A 23,062-nucleotide genomic window follows, 5' to 3' on the forward strand; every position below is an offset into this window, starting at 1 on the left:
TATATATATACTTGTGTGCCGTTAATCCTGTTAATAATTATTAATCATGATTGTTATATATTTTTTTGTACTTAGCCCTTATAAAGGTATGAACATTTGATAGAACAATTGGTACTAATAAAATATATTTTACTTAATTGATCCAGACACCGACCATCTCTTCTCATAATATGCACGGTCAACAACTAATGCATCAAAATAAATTAATATTTTAAATTAATAAATATTTTCGTAGTTATACATCCTTACGTCTTTTTCCATGTTGCAGCTCGACGGATATGATCCTAGTGGTGGTGCTGGTATCGTTACTCGGAGGTGCCGCCGCTGTTGAAGAAATTCGAGCGGCAGTGATCCTCCCCAAGGACCCGCACTTCGTGGTGTCCATCCCGAAGGTGATGCCAGTCCTCCAGCTAGCTGCTCACAGAGCCGCTCCACTTCTTCCTGGGAGGAAGCTGGTATTCTACCCTTCAGATGACAACTGTGACTCAGACCTCGCCCTTCGCACTGCAGTCACAGCGAAGATGTGTCCAGACGATATCAACAGGCTCCATGTTTTCTTCGGTCCTACCTGCGAGTACTGCGTTGGTGAGTGATCATTATAAACTACATATAATTTGTTTTTTCATGTGTTTTCGCAAAGAGTGTATCATCTATATTCTATTTTTCAATTGAATACATTTTTTTTTTTTTTTGGAAAAGGGATCTATTATTTAAATTAATCTATTAATATATTATTTAATTATTATAGTTATACATTAATGATAATTAAGAAATGTTAAGTTCTTCAATTACTTAAGTCATTTTCGGTCTATACTAAGTTTAATAACTAACTGTAATTAATAACTGTTACTATAATTCAATTAAATTTATTTAATTATATTGGAAGAGTATTAGTTGACTGTTTGTAATTAATTATATGAAGATGTTATATAAAATGGTTGATAAAACCTATTTATTAGTAACTCTTGGTTACTAATATTAGTTTCAAATAATTTATAAACGTTTTATTTTATACCTTTGATTCAGATTTGTTTAATCAGGACTGATATATGGCGTTTGATATGATTTTTAGAATCCTAAGCCACTTCCAAGTTTCATGTACATTCGCTTAGTTGTGTTGATGTTATTACTGTTTTTTGGATTTCTATACAAATCAAAGGCTCATGGTAAGGCGAAAATTTTGAACCAAAAAGATTTTTTTTCTTTTTTTCTAATTAGTATTTAAGGGTTTATTGAGGTGCTAAAAACGGATATCAAATTTGTTTTGCTTCTAAAAAATCATTTACCGCACTTCGATGGGTCAGCTTGTCCGAATTATTACTGGATCGTATTAATAATTGAAGGACAGTAAGGTTATAATAACTATTCGTATTTTGTAGTATATAACATGGTTCGGCAGCTAAACCTCCCTCATTTTGAATGAGTGTGGTAGGGGCAAGGAGGTTGGTTACATAACCCTACTTTCCTTCAAATCAAAAGTGAAGTCAAAAAAGCTTGATTACAGAAACGTTTACAGGAGCTTGTATGTCAAAAATTGTTTTATTCTGCTTGTTTACAGAAGCTTTGAAGGTTAAGTGCTTTCCTGTAAGTGTCATCCTATAACAGGAGAGTTAGGAACTGTGTGGTTTGGTCTCTAGGTGGTTTAGTATAGTTTTCGCATAATGAATCTTTATTCTCCTTCTGTTATAAGACAATGATAGCTATTATGTAGCCAACTGTGATTAGTGAGAAGTTATGTATCCATTTACAAGACTCTTACCCTCTACCTATAGCATTATCTGCTATAAATAATCTATTAATTAATAAATATCCATACAATTGATTGTAGGAGAGAGTTATTTGAGGGTTTAAAGTATTTAACTCAAAAATTGGTATTTTTCTTCAGGAAAAACTTAGGCAATTCTATGTCTGCAGTGCCGCCGGTATGATACTGGCCTGAATGAGTTGACTATTATTTTGTGGTGGTTCTACAAGGGTCGACCCTACTACTCTGGTTACAGTAGGTTGGTTACCTATATGATAACCCCTACTTTCTTCTCGCCTCCCGGGTCGTTCGTCGCTGAGCGAGTTAAAGTCCCAACATTGACTGTAGTGGTGCCGGTTCGAATCCGGGCTGGGGACGACTTTTATTTCTGTGGCGTTCCCACGCAATGAAAACTTGACTTCCCACTACTGTTTCAATCAGGGTGGTATCTTGTAGATAAGAGCCCCGATTGACAAAATGACCAGGAAGGTCGTTATAAAAATTAAAATAAAAAAAAAAGATACCTAATAAATATAATATAACATTAATTAGTGTTTACAGTAAAATACAATTATCATATTAAACTCAAACAACACCACCAGAATACATAGATAATACGTTTGAAGGTTAATAAAATAATAAATTGAAATTTCTGTGTTACTATAAAAAGAAAGATAAGTCCACGAATATATTCCGGAGATAAACAGAATTAAAAAGTAATAAGCTTGAAAAATAAATAGTACAAAAGGACTAAACTTCGCCGTTGAACTTCATACTCTTAACACAACAAGCTCAGAATTATAAAAACAGAATAGATATATAGTACAAAATAGATAAGCGTATTTGGCTGATTTCGTATTGTTCAGAAAGTGACCCTTACAATGATTAGAATAGGGTTAGATACCTGTAGATAACCACCCTCCTCCCGTATGTCAAAAATGGTCTGGAAGGGGGTCATAAAAATAACAAAAACGAAAAAAAAAATCCTTACCCGTATGTTAGAAATGATTAAATATTGGGTAAAATATATATATATATATATATATATATATATATCGTACATTTCTCACGTGGGGACCCAAAAACCTGATGGATATGAAAGAGCACCTCAAAAGCCCAAAACTAGTAGGTGTATAAAGAAGGCTGGTTCAGGAGTCAAAGATCTACTACGAATGTAGATCCAACAAAAAAAAAAAAATAAATAAAAAACATAAAGTGGCTTGAGAAAATAAATTTAACATGATTATTACTATTACCGAAAAGCAGGCTTCGAATCTTTTGCTCCTATAAAAAATGAATGTAAAGAATCTTCCGGATAGAATAAAAAAGATCTTTAGTAGTTTGTACTGACATCCTCAACAAAAAAGAGAAAAGGTTTATAGTAGCATCCGTAAAAGTAAGCTCTAACACGCCAGTGTTATAGGCTAAAAGCTTCTTGGCGTTTTGTTTTCCGATCCGTCAGTCACAGTTTGGAAATGTCATGTGATCAATCCCACTCTGTCCACCGATATTCCTTGCCCCCTTATTTCAGTAATATACTTTAGTAAATTGAAGTTATACCAAAGTCATTCCTCTGAAAACTAAGCTTTTTCCTTAGATAGTTTTATGCTATGAGGACTAATGAACCTAATTTATAGAATCCAACTTACAAGCTTTATAGCTACCGAAGGTAGGTCTGCTATAATGTGGCATTATAATTAAAAAAAAAACTATATAATTACTTTATATATTAAACTATATATATAACTAACTTTTTTAAAGATGTTTTACAAGTAAAGTTTTCTTTCAAGGATGTACAGCTAATTTTTACTCGAAATGTTTACAAAATTAATATTTCCGATGATAGAAATTTTAAATAGAGTGGAATTGGACTAGCGCAGATGTTCCCAATCTTCTTCGGGTTTTTTCCGCGGCTCCCTTAATACATTAGATTTTTTTTCTAAATTTTTGACTTTTTTTGAAATTTTCTTTTTAAAAGCGATTACCCATTTAACAGCAAAAATTAAAAAGAGATACTTACTATTTCGCTTGGGATAGTATAAAATATATATATTTTTTCACCTTTTAACCTTCTATACCAAAAATCTCTCTCTCCTCTATGATCTGAAAGCAATATACAGTAGCAATAATTTTGCATTTATTTATAATTGGCAAATTTGAGGATTGGGTGCCTTCTACAGAATGTGGTCTAATTAGCATTCAGTAATTTTTCAACTTTAGCTCCACTTGACATCTCTGGTCTAATTTTCTGTAACAGGTCTATGGACTTCTAAATGGTTATTTATTTAGCCATAGATTATTTTACAAATATTCTTTTCAAAATACACAAAATTATATCAGTTCTATTCGTCCTTTTATTTACATTTCCAAATAAATATTTATGTAATATCTTTTTTTTTTTAAAAAAAAAATTCTCATTCTGTGGAATATGCTTCTATACTAATAAAATATAAATTATTAATATAAAAGTAAATTTTCTCAGATAAAAGTAACCCTAATTTTTCAACTATTCTGTTTAGATCTGACAGTTATTTAGTTTTATTTTAGACAAGTAACTGCTACATTTAACTAGAATTCAAAATTACCGTAGTCTTGACTGATTATTGACATTAAGAATTCTTTTATTTTTAGTTTACTGTATACTATACGGTTTTGTATAGGGTTTCCTCAATCTATATAGAAAGAAATTAATATTTTATATGATCTATTTTCTTGCTAAGTGTATGCCTTATTGTATATTATGAAATAATATATTCCCTACAGGTTTATAATTTATATTTTGGAACAACCTGCGGTTTGGATAGGAACAGTTTCTATTTAATCATCGTCAAAGGCAGAATGAGCGGAAGTTAGTTTCATCAAATTCTAGGGTGAATTAGATTAAATCTGAGCTGTCAATAACAATTCTGGACTCTGGTAGCTCTCTTTGAAGTATACAGAGTATTCAATTAAGGACATAAGTTTTAAAGTTTTATATCAGAAGATTTTTGTTTATTAACCAATATAAAAAATCTTAAAAATAAAAATCTACTGCTATATTAAAATTAGGTTGTCTTAAAAAATTACCACAAATATACGCAATAATAATGAGATGTCTATTATTAATCAATAACTAGTTAAAAACAACTAGTTTTATGAAATTTACATCTTTAATTACATTTTATTTTTTGGACTAAATAATTCTACTTATCCGAACAAGATTTTCGTAGTAGTCCAGGAAATGAAAAAAAAACAAAGAGGTAGGGTAGTTCTAGTGTTTTGTATGTCGTGGTTTTGATTCATATTAAAAATCTAAAGTTGCGTCTTCGGCAGAAGTTTATTTTATTTAAATAAAATATTAAGCTATTCGTTAATTTTTCATTCCATGCAAAATATCTCAAAAACTACCTACTGCAAGGAAAACATTATACCTATCTTTTTTTAAAGTGTAGCAAATTTGCTCAACTTTGAGCGATTCTTAAATTCAACTCTGTTAAACTCTGTACTAGAGATACAGTCTTTCCATAAACAGCATTTTTTTATTGAATTTTATTTAGGTTAATATCATGGATTTGCTGATTTTATGAAGATCATTATTAGGTACTTCAAAGAAAAATAAACCAGGGAATTTCTTGTTTCTACACACTATTAGACGTCTGTACTTCTAAATGTTTATGAGGTATGAGACTTTTCTTAAGATAACACGGTTTTGAAAAATAATCTGGGCTAAAAACATGCGGGAGAGACGAAACGTGATAATGTAGTAAATCTTGACATTTAATAAATAATAAAAGTTTACTACCACCACAACCTTAGGGATTCGCTGCTATCTTGAAAAATGGCTTTTGAATAAAAAACTGATGAAAACAAATGTTACCTAAACTTGACCCTTTATTGTTTAATACCCATGATATTAACAACATTTAAGCAATGTTTACACTACTAGCACTTATCTATATCAAATTAACAATTCACTAACACCAAAATTAAATAAAATGCATGCGGCTGCTGGGGGAGAGTATGCTTTGCAATATGGACATTCAAAGCGACGCGTTTGATGCGATCTTCCATGCCGCGAATTGATTCCGTATCTGTCTATCTTAATATCGTTCGGGTATAATCAATCGAAACGCTAAACCGATTCTGAGAAATTTCCATAAATTTCAGTAGGTACCTAGTTGGTTCCATGCTGATTTTATCAGATTCCGTTTAATATTTTCGCTTATATATACGTAAACAAATTTTCCCAGACACCTTTATTCCAAAAATAGCTCGTCCGATTTGGATCAAATTTGTGGAAAAGAAAAAGATCAGTTTAATAAGGGTTAGTATCTTATCAGATTATTTAAACTAATTTCGCTTACGCTATATTTCAAAACCAGCTCATCAAGTTTGGGCCAAATTCAGAGAAAATTTGGATATTAGTATTAAACGGTTGAATACAGTTTTTATTAGATTCCATCCTTTGCTTACACGTACGCATGCGCTAACTTATTTTCTTCGGTTGACCTATATTTAAAGACGGGTCGTTGAATCTGTTCCAATGATGGAAGAAAAGTTGTGGTAAGAGCAAACTGGGGTTTCAATTTTATCAGATTCCTTCAACAACTTTTCCTTACCAATATATTTTATATTTAAATGACGAACTGTTGACCTTGAAATAAAGGTAATTAATTACTTGTGGAATAGAAAAATAGATTATTTACAGAAAAGAAACCCTTAAAGCAAATAATAATAAATAAAAAGTGTGATAGATATAGTTCGAAAGTGTATAGACCCATGTACTTGGCAGGATAGGCCGATTACCGAAAGTACTGTATAATAGTTATTCCGTATATTCTATCTTTAGATTCCGTAAATCTAAATAGACTCACTGTGTGGAACAGCTCATACTGCCTAGGGTTGACTATGCGGTCTTTGCCAAACACCGCAAACCTCAAACTATTGAACCTATCGCACAAGTAGATGATTTGTATACAGTTTCATCCTCAATTTAATAGAACCTGTACTTCCATTATTTTGCCAGCTTGAGGATAAAAGTATGTTTATTGAGTTTAAAGTGACAGTATACAGTCGTGCATTTTCACCTGAGGTGATAATGTGCATTAGAAGCAGCATTTTCTTTTTTTCCGGCTCGAATGACTTTCCATCTGTTTCATCCTGTCTCATTTCGTCCTGTACCTTATACGTGCAATTTTTTTTTCATACATTCATTCATTACTTTCTTTTTTTTTATAACAGCCTACCTTTTTCTATTACATTGTTCCGGGTAACCGAAAGTCTGAATAGACCCATGATGTAGACACTACTAGCGCCCTTTCGGCTCGTGGTAGAACCTAGCATCACCTTTAGGGTTCTCTGTGGGGAGAAGAACATTATGGAGGCACAAGAGAGTAATTTTTTTCCTATTGGCAGTAATTTTCTTTCTTACTTTCATTAATGGAAAAATGAGTGAGTAGAGACACTCTGAAGTCCCCCTGCCCGGCAGCAGAGGAGAGGGGAAATCGAGGAAAACCGAACCAAGGAGTAAGCCCACATCTTTCCATATAATTCATATCATCATCATCATCATCATCATCATCAATATGCATCATCATCTTTAAATTCCAAAGACCCCTAATTAAAATTAATTAACACTCTCTAACAATAAATGTTATGTTTCGCCCCCCTCCTACACTACCTGTAAATCATCCAATAGATTTTTCCTTCTGTTTATTTGGTTTTATTCATTATTACAATTATACATACATCCTCACTAAAAATCCAACTAGTCTATGAAAAGTGAAGGAGTGTACTTCATACAACATACATAATACAAGTTATTTATTAACTATAATTAATTTTAAAAAAATTAAAATCTGTACTGCTACTGCCCATGAAAGGTCAGGAGTTCAGTATTTCGCTAGGAGGTGATAATGAGTTTTCAAAGAGGTGGTTTGTTCAAGTCTACGCTCAAGCGGCAATTAAGGATGCCCACTTTATAGAGAGCTCACTACGGGCTACAGTAACAGTACATCTGCCCCCGGTGGATTGAGCTACCCCGCTCCTTACAGTAATCGTTTAGTAGGAGCAAATTTTGATATTTATTATTGTATTCTGAAGATATACAACAAACACGATAATGGGAAGATTGGGTACAAAATGTTGTGGTTTTAATTCTTATGATTAATTAAAATATTAAATTACAGATATATATCTGATTTATTTTTTTCCTTTTGAAGTTATTCCTTTTCAAAGTTGTAGATTTCACGATTGTGAGACACATCTAAGATGCTGTTCTTATATCTGTGTGGCAGTAGATAAAAGATAATCTACTAGGGAAGATATAACTTTGGTTTGCTAATATTTTATTTTTATTTATTCCGAGAGCTAATTTTTTTAAAAGTAAATAAGTATTCTTTGGTCAATGCAATAGATTCTGCAACCTCGTCTATTTAAATTTGTGGCCAAGTATGCGTATTTCACCCTCCAAAATTAAACCCTTTTCAGCTTGGATTCCTTTCTAATGACGTACTCCAATGCTAAGTTGAATTAAATTAGGGTGAGAGGATCTCCATGCTTTAAACAGACCTCGAACATTTCGGAGTAATGTTTGTCGGTTTGGTGCTGTACTCCACTATACTAAGTTATACTGCTATGTTTTTTTGTTTTTATAGTTTCGTCCTTATTCAAATTTTATTAATTAATTCTAGCGCTATTGAAATGGAATACTGTTAGTGGGAGTTGGTTTAAATATATTTCTTTGCATTCCAGTAACTTAGGTCGGCTACGCCCTGATATGAAGATCAAGATAATTTTTTTTAAACATTCCACATATTTCTTACTAGTTTTGAATCTCTTCTTTGAAAGTACATTAATGTCTTTATTATTATTAATTAAATTTTTATCTCTTCCTAATTTTTAATTTATTTTGACTGATTTTTTACAATCACTAATTTTTACTGCATTATTAACAAGTATAACAGTTTTTGTCCAATTTTCAAACTAACATAGAGAACAAGGCTCACAATGAATCACCTTTAATATTTAGGAATAAAAGCGCGGCTTTATAATCGGTTTTTGTTTAGTAAAAATAACACAAAAAAAACTTATTTAATTCCTGAAATAGAGTAAAACCTTTAAGGTCTGCGTGGTTGGGAGGTTTTGATTTTAAATTTAAAACTATTTTAAAAGAAAAAACAATAGAAAAATAAATAATAAACAATAACTGATTTTTTTTGGGTGAGGAATCTTGAATTATCCATATTGTTGCTGTAGTATATTCTGTCCTGTTTTGGTTTTTTCTCTCCATTAACAATCGGGCAGTTAAGACAAAAAAGTTCGTACACAATGCTTGAATTTTTATTCTCTTATATTTTATTCTCCTTATTATTCTGTAAATAGGTGATTTCGAATATCCATTTATTATATATTTCTTAAAACTTTAACAACATAAAACAACTATATGTTATAACAATTAAATTGTGTTGGTATATATTTTAAACATTTCAGTCTGCGACGTTGCACACAACGTCCGAAACATTGCTTTGGTTGTCTTGTTATTTGAGTTTATGTCCTTCTGTAATCAATGTAGGCTTGATAAACTATAAATGTTGTACCCTTTATTAATCTAATATGGGAGAATATTTGATTTATATTTGTTCGAGTCAACCTGAAACTATTTGATAGGCTCTGAAATTCTCGGCTTATCTCGCGTTTCGGCTTAATTAATGTTTTTGTAACATTTAAATGAGGTGGTAAAATATTTTATCAACCTCAAAAATTTTATTTATTGATTTCCACACTGTTTTTTCAGATGCAATAATAAAGATTAAAATATAGGCAATGTTACTTCACAATTATTTTTAACCGATCCTCCTATGAATATTCAAGTGATTCTAACACAAAATTGGAAATTACTTGCTATTGCATTTTCAAGTCTATTGGAGCCTTTTCCGTACCAATAAGCTACTTCAATTATTATCTCCTAAAATATTGAGAACATTTTATAATTAACGGACTCTAGTACTTTAAACAGATTTTAATTTAGGAGTTCCCATACCCAACTCGTTTTCAACCTTCATCAGTTATATGGTCTATGTTTTGTTTAAGTTTTTGGGTTCTTCCGCGGATTTTCTTATGAAATCTTTTATATTAATTCCGAATGTGGTTCGTACAATGGCTACTTGTGATTCTGTAAGAAATTTTTATTATTTATGTACCAGAGTGAGTATTTCTTTTTTTTTATACCAGTCTTTTCAGATTTCATATCATAATATATAAATTTTTATTTAATATTACATTAATTTAAATTGTCCTGTATTGTGAGAGAATCAGAAGTTATTTAACTGGATATTATTGTTTTTTATAAATAACATGTTAAATTAGAAATGGTTATTACTCCAACTGTCTCTTAGTAACAAAAACCACATTTTTTTCCCGAAACATACATTAGTCTAGTAGAATCAGTCCTAAACTATTTGTTCCAAGATAATGTTCCGGAAAAGGACCATATATTTACTTGCAAAGGATGAGACGTGACATGAAAACGAAGCCGGGAGTCCGGTGATAAGCTTCCTTGCACTTATCCTTACTACCGCGATAGAAACAAATTCCTTTTCCACTCCATCAGGCTCAACAGCTTCTTCTTTCTTTCAGATAAATTAATATGATTTTTATTTTGTAATTAAAAATATAAATTTAAATTAAATAAAATATAAGGATTTTAAGGACATGAGGGTAAAATAAAAATGGGATGTTACATCATTTTAATACAGTTTTTCAATTTAAACCATTCAGTGGATAATAAATGTTTTTAGGAACGTTATTTAACAGTTTCTTGCTTGGAAAAAGAAATGGATGCTTGGCTACGGACTCTGATTGATATTTTTACTGCTAATTGGTCTACTTTGTTGAAAGTAGATACTATTCAATGTTTCATACAAATGGTGTTATTGTATGGTATTATTTTATATATATTAAAATGGATTCTGACTTTGAACAAACTATGAGTGCCAGACTACGGACTTTGATCTTTTTTTATGCTCTAAAGTTTTTATATATAATTACTCTACTTTAATGAAAGTTAATACTGGTTCCTGTTTGAGACTACTTACTAACTCATAAAAAAGACATCTCTAACATTGTATATAGTTATAAATAAAAAATAAAAAATGAACTAAGTAGATTGAAATAATGATTCTTAATAAAATATAAAAGTAACTTTAATGACTAAAACAATTTATGGATCTAACAAAATAAATAATTGACTTCTAACGGATAAAAAAGGAGGTGAATGTAAGAAAAATATGAAAAGAAAACAAATAAAATAAGATAAAATAGAATTTTAGAGTGACATAACAGAACTTATAAATATAGAGCTTATAACAAGATGTCCTGCAGCAGCCTGGGCTTCAGTCTTCGGGTTGTGGTTGGGTTTCCCAGATTGTAGGTCACTGCTCCTTTAACTGTCGGTAACTGGAAGTGGAACTTCATAAACCTTATTTTGATTTAATCCTGTATTGTCTCTACTTGTAATTACCGATGCAATTGACTGTTACTTAGAAACCAAGGAGCATCCAAATGAATCCAAAAGGAAAGATGTCGGGTAAACCATATTCAAATCGAAATTTTTAAAAGTTTACTAATGTTTTTAGGAATTGTACTTTATTTTATTTTTTCTTTCAACATAAATCCACACCAGTTGAAATGGAATGTCAGCAATTGATCAAGTTTGCTTGATTGTGATTAGGACAAGCACATATCCGAACTGTTTTGTTACTCCCACATACTAGATTGGACGTGTAATAATTGAACCATTGATACTTAATGATTATATAATATAACATCATAATTATTGCAATATAATATCGTAACTTTCAATTGTTATTCCGAAATAATAACAATTGAAAGTTACAAAAAAGCTTTATATATTTCCTGTCTCAGATTTTCGTTTATAATTGTTAATATGTAAAGTAGCAGAAATTGTATCTTTTCATTTATTATAATTGTATTTGATTTTTTATATATTTTTTTTCTTTTTATTTATTATCAGAAGTCATCTTATGTTTTATGATATGACATGTGGTTTTATTCTATTTGTTCAATCATTATTTTATATATTCTGTAAATTATTGTTGTTTATTTGTATCTTCATTGTAAATTCATTGTTTTATTTTATTTTATGAAGTTTTGTAATTTCATGTCTATTTTGTAATTTCATCTTTACTCTAAAGCTCTAAAGCCTAATTTTGACCTACATATTATTCTAAAGGGATCAACCCCAGAATAAATAAAGATTATTATTAAAATGTCACTTTTTATCAACAGTATTTATTATTATTTTTTAAATGAACTAAATAAATAACTGATTATTTGAGTTATAAGCAAGGGGTTTTGAGCAGTAAAAAGCCCGGAATATCCCAAATGATATAGAATTTTAAAGTCCTCTAGAATGACAAGTCCCGAGTTTTGAATAAAAACCTCTTTCACTTTTTCTTTCAATTTTTCTGCTACTTGGTCTGGTATATGAAATATACTTTCTTTAAATAGTTCTTATAATTTTAAGCTTTCGTCTAACAAAAGTTTTATTTCCTGAAATTGCTTCATTTTAGTTGAAATATAACTGAGACGGGTATTATTGAACGTAAGGCTATTACATTTTATATAACATTTTTATTCTATTTTATGTACTCCATATCTTATCTCTATACATTTTCAAAAAAATCAAGAACGGTGGCTTTAAATGTGTCTAAATGTTCTACATAAAATATTCTCACCTCAACCCATATGCCCTACCTATTTAGTAATCACAGGCTGGGAAGGTGATTGTTCCCAATCATTATTAATTTATATTTTGTTGTCCTAAAAGGGGCTTTCAAAGAACGTATTTTCCCTTTAATTAATTTCGTTTTTAGATTGTAATTCATTAATTAACGTTCTGTAAATATGATATATTTTAAAGTGAATAATTGATTAATTTTCTGTGGTAGTTTTCGATCTAAACAAAAAAAAAATTATCACGATTCAGAAATTCACGGAAGATTACGAAAACTGAGAGGCCGATTTAGTTAAACTCTATTCGAATTATTTAATACTCAATATGCGTTCATACAGTTCTTTCATTCCCTTGGTATACCAGTTTAAAACGTACTGCGTTTAAATTTTAGAAGGATTGTATCATAAGTTGGAAAATTTCTTGTAAGATCTGAAACCATTGTGTTACTTCCTTAAGAGAAAACTAACAATATAACTCGACTGTATTAACATGTTCATCAAAATGTAATTTTCATGTTCTTGTAATATGTTTTGAGCAATAGTTTCAGTAAACAATTTTTTTATCTGTAGTAAAAAATGTTTTATCTTTGGTACTGTATGGGTCAATCCATGATTTCAACTTTGAACGAATGAAGTATCTACTTTTGGCATCTCGAAAATAATTAAAATTAGAATCGTTAGGAAAGTATGAAACAAACTTTGCTTGAAGTGGAGTGTGATGTTAAAAACGAACGTGAAGGAGAAATGTAATTTCGGGAAATGACAAAAGTCCATACTTAATATTGGAGCTGAAATATTGAACGTAGCGTTTGTTATATTGTTGTGTACATATTGAATGGAGATAAACCTTCTATTGTAATCTACAATGTCGTCTTTATTATTTATTATGTCTATTTTTTCAACTGAAATAGTCCAAATATGCAAATATATGCATTTATCTTTAAATATGTAACATTAAACATTACTAATTGCATCTGGGTACACTGATTCGTATAGATCTTTGATCAGCAGTTCTAAAGAAGCTCGTAAACAAAATATAAAATTGTATAAAAATTCGGACCTGGGTTATTAGGTATATGCAGAAGCTAGTAGGTGAGTATTAAAAAAAGATATAAAATAAATAGAATTGGTTGTATAACAAATCGTTAATAGGTTTGCTCAGTATTTGATTAAAGTCTTTAATTTCAATATGGTAAGATTGTGTGTGGGCTTGGGTTCTCTGCAAAAATCTTAAATTTTTAATTGCGGAAGGCTAATATTTATGTATATACCAACTAACAAACCTAAAACTAATGTATACTAAAACTATAAAATATGTCAATTATAATGTGTAAAACGTTTTTCATTATAATTAATTGTAAAACTATAATATAAATTAATCTTCTATTGATTGCACTGTGTTCACCAGTATGGGTCCTACTTCAGCTTTTAGGTTTATTGAAAATAGAGTTTCTCGGTCTTTGTGTTAAAATGGCGGGCGGGGTAGCTTAGTGAGTAAAACGCTGTGCTACTAACTCCAACGATCCAGTTTCAAATAAGGTAGTGATAAATAATTATTTATTCCGTTACCCTGATGGTTCGAGAACACTACTGAGGCCTACCTGGCCTCTTAAAAGTGTACCCTAACTTGGGGGGAAATCTGGCGGTTGAGTGTAGTATTTTAACAAATCATCTCCTTGCATAAACGTTGTAAAAAAACAGGACTTCCTCAAAAAGTATTGAACCTTCAGAGTCAGGGTTAGTGGTACAGATTTTCATTTTGATTGTGTTAAGTTTAATTGTGTAGTTTTTATTCACATTCCAAGATAATTACTGAAAAAAAGTTTCTTAAGAGGCTGGATTTATTCAGATGGCTATAAGGTTATAGATATGTAGGAAAATTCTTCGAATTTAAAAATGAATTTGATCGCTTGATAAATTGCATGAGTCTAAAAACAAAAGGATTTTTCGTGGTTAATTTTGCGTCCTTGGTGGGTATCATCTCCTCTCCGCCCAGCTACGGCCCTACCTACGATCAACTGTTTTTCTTTAACTATTGTACAAATAAAAATATATATACACTGATAATTAATATAGCTGAATTGAAAAAAAATTAACTCACATCAGGTAAATTAATCAGTAGTTAAGACTCTGAAGTAAGTGGGAATACCTAGAGATGAAATGGAAGTAAATAGGCCAGAGGCGAAAAACATCCTCACCTGATTAATAGGTTCTTTTGCCTGCGAGGATATTTCCTCCGGGTCCTCTGAATAGGACCTCTTAACAACCCTCTCCTTATCCCATTTTTTCTTTAATGTGAAAAGTACTGAAAATTTTAACACAATACCAGAGGAGAATCGATTTTCATGTTATTAAATCTACGTGGGCTGAAGTCGGACCTATTGTTGGCTAACCAACGCTGTTGAAAGGAGATTTCTGATAACAGTTTCAGAACATTCGTTCATGGTTTATTCGGTAAGACACTTTGTTTATACATATACAGCTTCCTCCGTAAGTCCCGGGCAATATTTCCAAAGTTTATATTAGAGAGCTACAAAAAAATTCATTTAGACAGTTGATGAAAAAGGTTCTTGGTACAATCGCTACAGGATAAGTGAAAATTGATATTTTCTGTTGTTTTTTTTAGACTGTCACGTTTTTAACTAACCAACCAGTAAACGGTGAAACTGGGACATCATCGCAATGTAGAGAAAATTCAGTTTAAGAATTATGGTTTAGTTCAACCGTATTAAATTGTAAGGTGATGATTTTTTTATATAGAGGTCAAGGTATTTGTTGAATAAGAAGCGGTATTTTAAAAAAAAAAAAACTATTAAAATTCAATAATTCTTATTTATTTTTTCTAAAGCGAATAGAAATAACTTACTTATTGGGCTTTTAAAACCTTGCGTATTTAGCCGCTAGAAATCCCCTTTCATATGGTTTTAGCAAAAACAAATTCTGGGAAATATTCAAATAAGTGATAGCAGACCTAAGAAGCAGCAAACAAGTTCCACTCATAAAAGTAGAAAATTAAAGTTTTTGTTTTTTAAGCAAGTCATGTATTTTTGCAATTGGAAGCTATTGTTAAAAAAATATGAAAGTTAGATGATTCAAAACCGGAGTATTGTAATTCGACAAAAGTTTCTTCAGAAGTAAATCAAATTTGTTTTTAAGTCATGATTTTACTTAAAACGGAGCCTTACAGTATTTAGCCGCTTGAAAACACCCTTCAATAGGTTCTAACAAATTCTACTTGCTCAAAAAAAAACCTTTGTTGAGTTTACGATGCTGCAGTTTAGAATCACCTAACTTACATATTTTTTTTAGTTACCGCTTCTTATAACGCTTAAAAAACACAAAACGCAATTTTTTTTTCTGTGTGGAATTGGACCAATTCCATAAAAAATCCTGACTTAATTTATATGAAGTAGAAGCCAATTAAATTTTACAGTTTTTCTTAGCCCAACTGGCGGCTGAGAAAGAACAGTCGTATCTGAAGTGTGATTTAAAAAACAAAACAAATTATATTAGTTCAAGAAAAAAAATTCAACCCTTCTCACTTAAAATCTTCATTATGATTTGAGCTATAATTCGGATTATTTAAACCCGACAGCTGGGGATTTATATAATCCGAATTTTTCGGGTCTTTTTCCTCCCTTGCCGCTGACACCGGTAGACCCCGAAGACGCCGCGACTGCAATGCCGCCCCAGCCTAAGCACTATGCAAGCTAGGACCTGCTCCTACCATCACGCCAGAGTCGAGGACATGCTGGCCAGCCCCGATCGAGACAGAAATATTTTTTTCTGACACCAGGCGAAGATTCATGGTTTTCACAATTTCGCCCAACGCACACCTGGACGAGGGAAGCGGCTAAGAGACGTCATCGCGGCGACGAAGACGTCACCAGATAAGCACATAATTTCTATTACTCATGAGACCACCCAATGCTCTGTTTTATATCATATTATCGAAACAAATAATTAAAGCTAACACGCTAACAAAATCTGCCTCTCCAGGAAATTAATATTTGACTTATTCAAATATATGGATGTTATTTATGAACAGAAAGAGTCTCACAACTTCAACAATCCCTTTTCCACACTGGTTTTAATTATAAAAAATCCAACATACACTCGGGACACCTGAAGTAAGGAACGGGGAGGTCCCGATGTATACACAAGCTCATCTTCAACCTTTGATCATCCGGCATCACATAATTTTTTCTATTCATAACTTTTATCGCTATTTCGTTTAGCTTCAAATTCATATGATATCCACATAACAGAGTTGTACAAAATTGTCTTGTAGCTAAAATTGTCATGGATTCGATATAGGTAATCGTTGAAAATTATTATGACTTAAAAAGATAGGGCTATAGACAAATATATTCTTTAGAAAATAAAAATAAAAATTAGAATGTACAATGTAGATGGCTAGTTTCAAAGTAAAATTCCTGGTGAAAAAATACAAATGGGTGCCTCTGAATTGGACATTGTGAGTCCTTCTTTTATACCCTCAGAGCTCGCACCTGTGACACATGTAAAATGCTTGGAATTGTAAAATAAGTTAAGCCAGAATACTTTAAGAACATCGAGTTACCATCTTAATGTGATAAGCGTGGTTTTATATGTAGATGTTCAAATTAGATGAAATATTCAAAAAATTTTTATGAATATTGTGTTTTTGCTTCTTTAAGTTTTTAGTGAAGCTTTAAAAAAATTAACGATGTTTTAAAATTTCCTATTGTATCGCGAACATTCATTGACTTATTTTTATTAAAGTTGTGCCCATACTGCACTGTCATTTGCTATGTATCTGCCTTAAAATTTAATCGGAATGCCAGGATAATCGCAGAAAGCATATTGAGTCCTGAAAAACTATTATTATTATTAGATTTTTTTTCCAGAGGCTTTTTGTGTGTTTATATAATAAAATATCTTCATTTTTATAAAATATCGTTACCATTAATCATATAATATAATAAGGGGTGGTATTGTGTAATATAATAGTAAATAAACTACTCAAAGGAAATAAGTATTTATGATAAGTATTGATAAATGATGTTATTAAAATGATTGAAATGATGAAGACAAATGGTTGCCATAAAGTATGATTATTACTTTATTACTTATTGCGTAATACATACTTATAGCTGCTGATTTGAATGATTCATGCCGTGGGATATAGTAGCGTAGGTGTCGTCTCATTCATAAGGGATGGTGTCCGGTGTCCAGGTCTCATAGCCCTTCTTACGTCTTCGTCTGGTCAAAATGCATCTTGCCTTCTCTTTGGTCTTCCTCCTTCTTTACCTCCCTTTTTCTCCCACCTTCCTGTAGAGGCGTTACCAATTTTTGAATCTAATTCCTCATTGGCCATAGATGACTATTCCCCCTAGGCCCGAGAGGGGGTGGGGAAGTTTGATATGTCTAGGAAGGGTTTGTATCTGATTAATTGGCTTCTAATCCTTCGGCAAAAACTGTGGTATACTAATGTGTTAAAAGCTCTAATACTGGACCCCCTGTGGCAAATAAAAATAGGTAGGTGTGTTTGGATATACACAGGGCCACTGTGAAAGGTCCCTTGAAAAATATCTCACCTTGGCCAGGTATCGGAACATATAGTAAAAGACCTTAATATCACATTATTTAAGTAATCTTCAATCATTTACATTTGCTGATGTATGTATAATAATTGAAAAAAAATTACTGACTTACAAAAATTTGATATTGAAAATCTATTTAAACTAATAAGGTTAAGTGGATAAATGAACTTGTAATTATAAGTTTCTTTTGAAATCATTTATTTATATTTCAGGACACTTTCCTCGGTCCATTTTACTTTTCAGCAAATATCCAGCTCAGACCTCGTGTTTATATGTGGTAGTAGCCGCGTGCAACTATCGAGTACTTGGTAGTAGCATGTCATTGTGTTGTAAGAGCTATAGGGGTAGAGTACAGTTGACCTAGAGAATTTTTATATTTTGACTAATTAATGCACCTTCATTAAATTTTTGTTCTACAATAGGGACGGCGGTAATATTATAAGAGCTGAAAAGTAGAAACTTACATTATCATAACTATAAGGTAATATGATTATTTCGAATATCCCTGAACCTAGACTAAAATTTTGATTTTACCTGTAGAACGGTACAGTTAAATGAGCAGTCACACAGTGGGCTGTTTAAGAAAAGAAAATTAGCATTAGGCAACTCATTGAATTCTTTAGTGTTGAACTGCTCGGCATAAATGTATACTAAGAAAATGAAAATGGTTAAATCCTTTAAGTCTTCCGAGGAATCCCTAAGAGCTCTCGAATTTGTCACAGAACCTCATTGCGGTCTTATATTTCCCCCTAATATTCAAATAAATCTCCCTTCATAGCCACGAAATGGAAGGTCTACACTGAATAAACGTAATTCATGTGATGAATTTGGATCTTTTTCTTTATGCGTCGGATAATGGTGAATAATTGATGGGGAAAATGTTGATACTTCGTTCAATATCTTCTTTCAACAAAACGCTTTAAATGAAAATGAAATAAAATTAGGTAAATCCTTTCAAGGATTAGCTAATATTTACAGATTGTAATATAAGTAAGTTCAGATTTCACAAACATAGAGTATTTATTTTTTTAACTATTAATAAACACTTATTACCTATAATTTTTTTTTTTTAGTTCAGCACCTGTAAAACGTATAGCCTGGGCTACTTTTAAAGCAGCATCTACATTTTTCAGACATTTTTGTACACCTTTATTTTATTCAGAATGTTTATCTTCGAATGATGGCCCCCGTGAGGCTCATACATTCTTTATAAAGTGGGTAATCTTAATTGCGAGATCTTGAACAAATCAACTCCTTGTGGGCCGTTATTGCTAAGCGGGTTATAGCCGTAACTTTAAAGTGATCGTGACTGTAGCGGCGCCAGTCCGGATCCGGCCTGAGTGATCGACTCGGGGGCAGTCCCACGAACTGAAAACTTATCCACTCACCATAGTTTGAATAGAGTGGTACCCCGTATAATAAAGTTCACTTTTTTTTTTTTTTTGTAAAAATATGTGGATTCAAACTAGATGAAATGTGTAATATGTGTTAATATTTTTGAACTCTATTTCTTGTCGATTTTTTAATATTCAATTCTTAAAACGACAAGCAGGGGAGCTTTGTTCTCACGCAGGAATTAAAAATGTTCATGCTCTTAGAATGGAAAAGTTTCTCTTGCAATTTAAATTTTAGATATCAGAGAACTAATTCAATTCCGTGTACATCTATAATCAAATTTGTGTTCGGTCCAAACAACAATGGATTTAGCATGTAAGTCACATTGGCATTCCTATTTTTCCCTGTAAATAGAATGATAATTAGGTGATTCTATTTGTAGGGGGAAAAAAGGAATAACGATAGTATTAAATTAGTCAACAGATTTTATTGACTGAACTCAGTTTGAATTCAGAAAACCATTTTGACATATTGTGCATGCTTATTTTATTTGAAAAACAAGATGAGGAATAGAAATCGTTTTGTTTGCATCCAACAAAAAAAAGCAATATCATTTCCTTTTTATGTTATGCTCATTTATTCACTTATTCAGTACTAATTTTCATTTTGCAATTATTCTGTTTCTTACCAATGTAACTAGTATTAAGTTGTAGTTGAAAAAAATTCTAAACGGTCTTTGAATATATTACATATTATTATATTAAATGTTTATTTCATTATATATTTTTGAATATATTACTTTTAAGTTTTGAAGTAGTTAACTGTAGAACTATGTGTTTATCTTATTGATTGCTACAGTCATGCCATTCAATTAATAATTTTTATGTTAGTAGTGTGATGGTGACGGTAACGAAGGCGTCTATAGAACAATGGTTTCTCGTGTGATATAATCAAACTTGACATTAACCTTATTACAGGTGTATAATATACTGTGTAATATTATACAGTTTATCAGTGTAGGTTGTAAAGGAACCTGAACAAGGAAATTTCCCATTTTTTATTTGCTGCCCATTGCCATTTTACTGTCAGGTTATTACCTAATTATTTCTCAAGAGGGTACAGAAGGAGCGAGAAAAGTGCTTATCAATCGCACCAAATCTGTGTCCATTGTCACTTTTACCATTACTGTAAATATATAAGTTATTATTATAGGCGCGACAAACCGTAGCGTGTGGCCCAAGGCCTAGCGCAATGTACTTAGGAAATAATACATTGCGCGTTTACAAATAAGTACATTTTCGTTATTAATCTGCTTCCTCACTATCGAAGGTAAGGAAGCTTTGTATTTACACAGGCAATGAAGAAAACATGTTTCCTCGATCTCGAAAATTAACACATGTATTTTACGTTTTGAACATTTGGTTCAATCCAGGTTTGTCTGTATTCTAGTTGATGTTTAGGGCTTAGTGGATCGAACTGTTAATCCAATTTTGATGATTTTTTAAGGAAAACCTCCACTACTTTTGTTTAAGTATATGTAAACGCATTTTTTTTTTTTTTTGGCAGACCTACATTTCAGAAACAGCTCTACTCATTTGACCTAAATTGGTAAAGAAGCTGGGGTTTAGACTACAAATAGAGCAATCATAATTTTATCGAATTTCATCCTTGACTTTTGCTTCACCAAGCGCAAAAGTCTTTTTCTTGTCACGCATGTTTTGAACATGGTTCATCCCGTCGATTTTATTCTAAAACGACATAAAATTTATTATAAACTAGAAATTATGAAATTCATCCTTAAACCCCCAAGTATAGATAATGGATTGTAGTGATGGTGAGTATACTCAAGATTTATCTTTGTACTTGGAAAAAGTTGTTTACTTTTGGATCTATTCTTTTCAAAGATTACTTTTTTTTATATATGTATTTATTGAAATTACACACAGTTATTACATTCTGTAAATTTGATCTCAATTATATTGGAGTGAAACAGGCGTGTAGAGAACGACCCATTGGTAGCACTCTAAGGAAGTTTTTACTCTAGCAGGTCTGGTGGCCATTTTTTTTTTTGGCGCTTCGAAAAATTGTTGGGAATGGAAGAGGATGCAAGGCTAGAAACTAGTGGGTTTGGGGGATTAGGGAGTTTATAATGGAAAGAATGATATCTGGTTCGGATTAGGTCGGTTACATAGGGAATATTAAGGTCTTTATGTATGATTTTGTTTGTAACAAAGTAAGAAGAGCATTGAGGATTTTATGAAGGATTTTAGATTGTATGGATTTCAGAGATTACTAAATTTAAAAAGAGATTTCGGCCATTATTCTGTCTGCCACAATTATATCTTGAACGATTTTAGTCAAACGCAGATTTTAGGTCTTAGAAAAAAAAGAAACATTAAACGTTCAGTCTCTTACTAAAAAAATTAAGCTTAATCCAGTTTTTTTAATCACAAAAAACAGAGTACTAACGGAGAAAACCTGCTTGGCTCTCACTGAGTAGATCATTATCTGTCACAAAGGTTTCCTAGGCTTTTAACACAGAGCAGTGAAACTTTGGTTACTGTGATAAAGCAGATAATGCCGATATGATCGGAAACATCCTTAATATCTCCAGACTTAAATAGAGGATATATGATTTAGTGGCCAAAGGAGGGAGGAGTTACACTTGTTTCGTTGATATAGTTTTAATGCGAAAATGATTTTTTGAGTAACATCTCTGCAGCGAATTGGTAGAACTCATAAACAATGTCATAACCTGGTGCCTTTTTATTTTTAGAGCCTGATATTACTGATTGTAACTCGCTGATAGTAAATGAGGTTTCTGTAAGCGAACTCTCAATTGAAGGTTTTAAAAACAACCTCTCAGTTCTATCGGGAATCCAGTACAATAAAGAATTAAAATGAGCAACCCAAGAACCATAGAATTTCAACAAAAAACGTTTTACGTTAACAGTGATTAACGAGGCTCAAGTGATGTCTACAATCGTGTTCTAACTGTATTTGATCAGCTGCTGACAAACAGAAATTATATTATCTTAGAAATACAAATTAATTTGTATGTGTCCCATGCCTCTTTGTAAGCAAATTTAATAAAATTCGATTTTGTTTTTCGAAAATAATTTAAAAGAGATAATAATTTCTTTTTGGCTTCAAAACATTCGTCATCGAACTACGTCTTTTCCGAATTGGCCTAATTTATAATTGATTATTCAAAGAAACAGGACAGACAAATAACATTTGAATTTCAATAGTTCAAAGGTGCACAATGCTTTAAGTTGGCACCTTTATCTTTAAATGAAATTGTTCTTGTCCAAAACCTATTTCCAAAGATAATTGTGAACTCCATGAATCCTAGATTGTTATCCGAAAAAATATTAATTTTCATCCCTATATATTAGAAAATATTCGGTTGAAACGTTTGTTATCTGTTTTTTTTTCGTAGGTAGTACTGGTTGAATCTTCTCTCTCTCTCTCTAATGATTTCTAACAATAATCCTTAATAACTAAATCATTATAGTTGATAGCAAAAATGATCTAGAACCTTTTTACGATCTCTATGGATATTTTGCGAATGGGGCCTTCTTCATAGAGCAAACAAATTTTAGGATGTTTGTTTTTAAAAATAATAATGTTTGTAACCAGGTATGGCAAGTGACTGTTAGAT

At 31.5% G+C, this 23,062-nt stretch overlaps 1 protein-coding gene across 1 annotated transcript in view; it reads left to right on the plus strand.

Moving 5' to 3' along the window:
- Positions 1 to 23,062, plus strand: part of LOC106678192 (atrial natriuretic peptide receptor 1) — a 1,188,520-nt gene that overhangs the window by 82,747 nt on the left and 1,082,711 nt on the right. The window contains exon 2 of the mRNA XM_067048967.1: positions 269 to 585. Coding sequence (XP_066905068.1) covers positions 279 to 585 — 307 coding nt within the window. The 5' untranslated portion in view covers positions 269 to 278. The remainder of the gene's footprint in view (positions 1 to 268; positions 586 to 23,062) is intronic.

Source organism: Halyomorpha halys, unplaced genomic scaffold, assembly GCF_000696795.3.
Source record: "Halyomorpha halys isolate HHAL.00 unplaced genomic scaffold, Hhal_1.1 Scaffold128.1, whole genome shotgun sequence".
Taxonomy (NCBI): domain Eukaryota; kingdom Metazoa; phylum Arthropoda; class Insecta; order Hemiptera; family Pentatomidae; genus Halyomorpha; species Halyomorpha halys.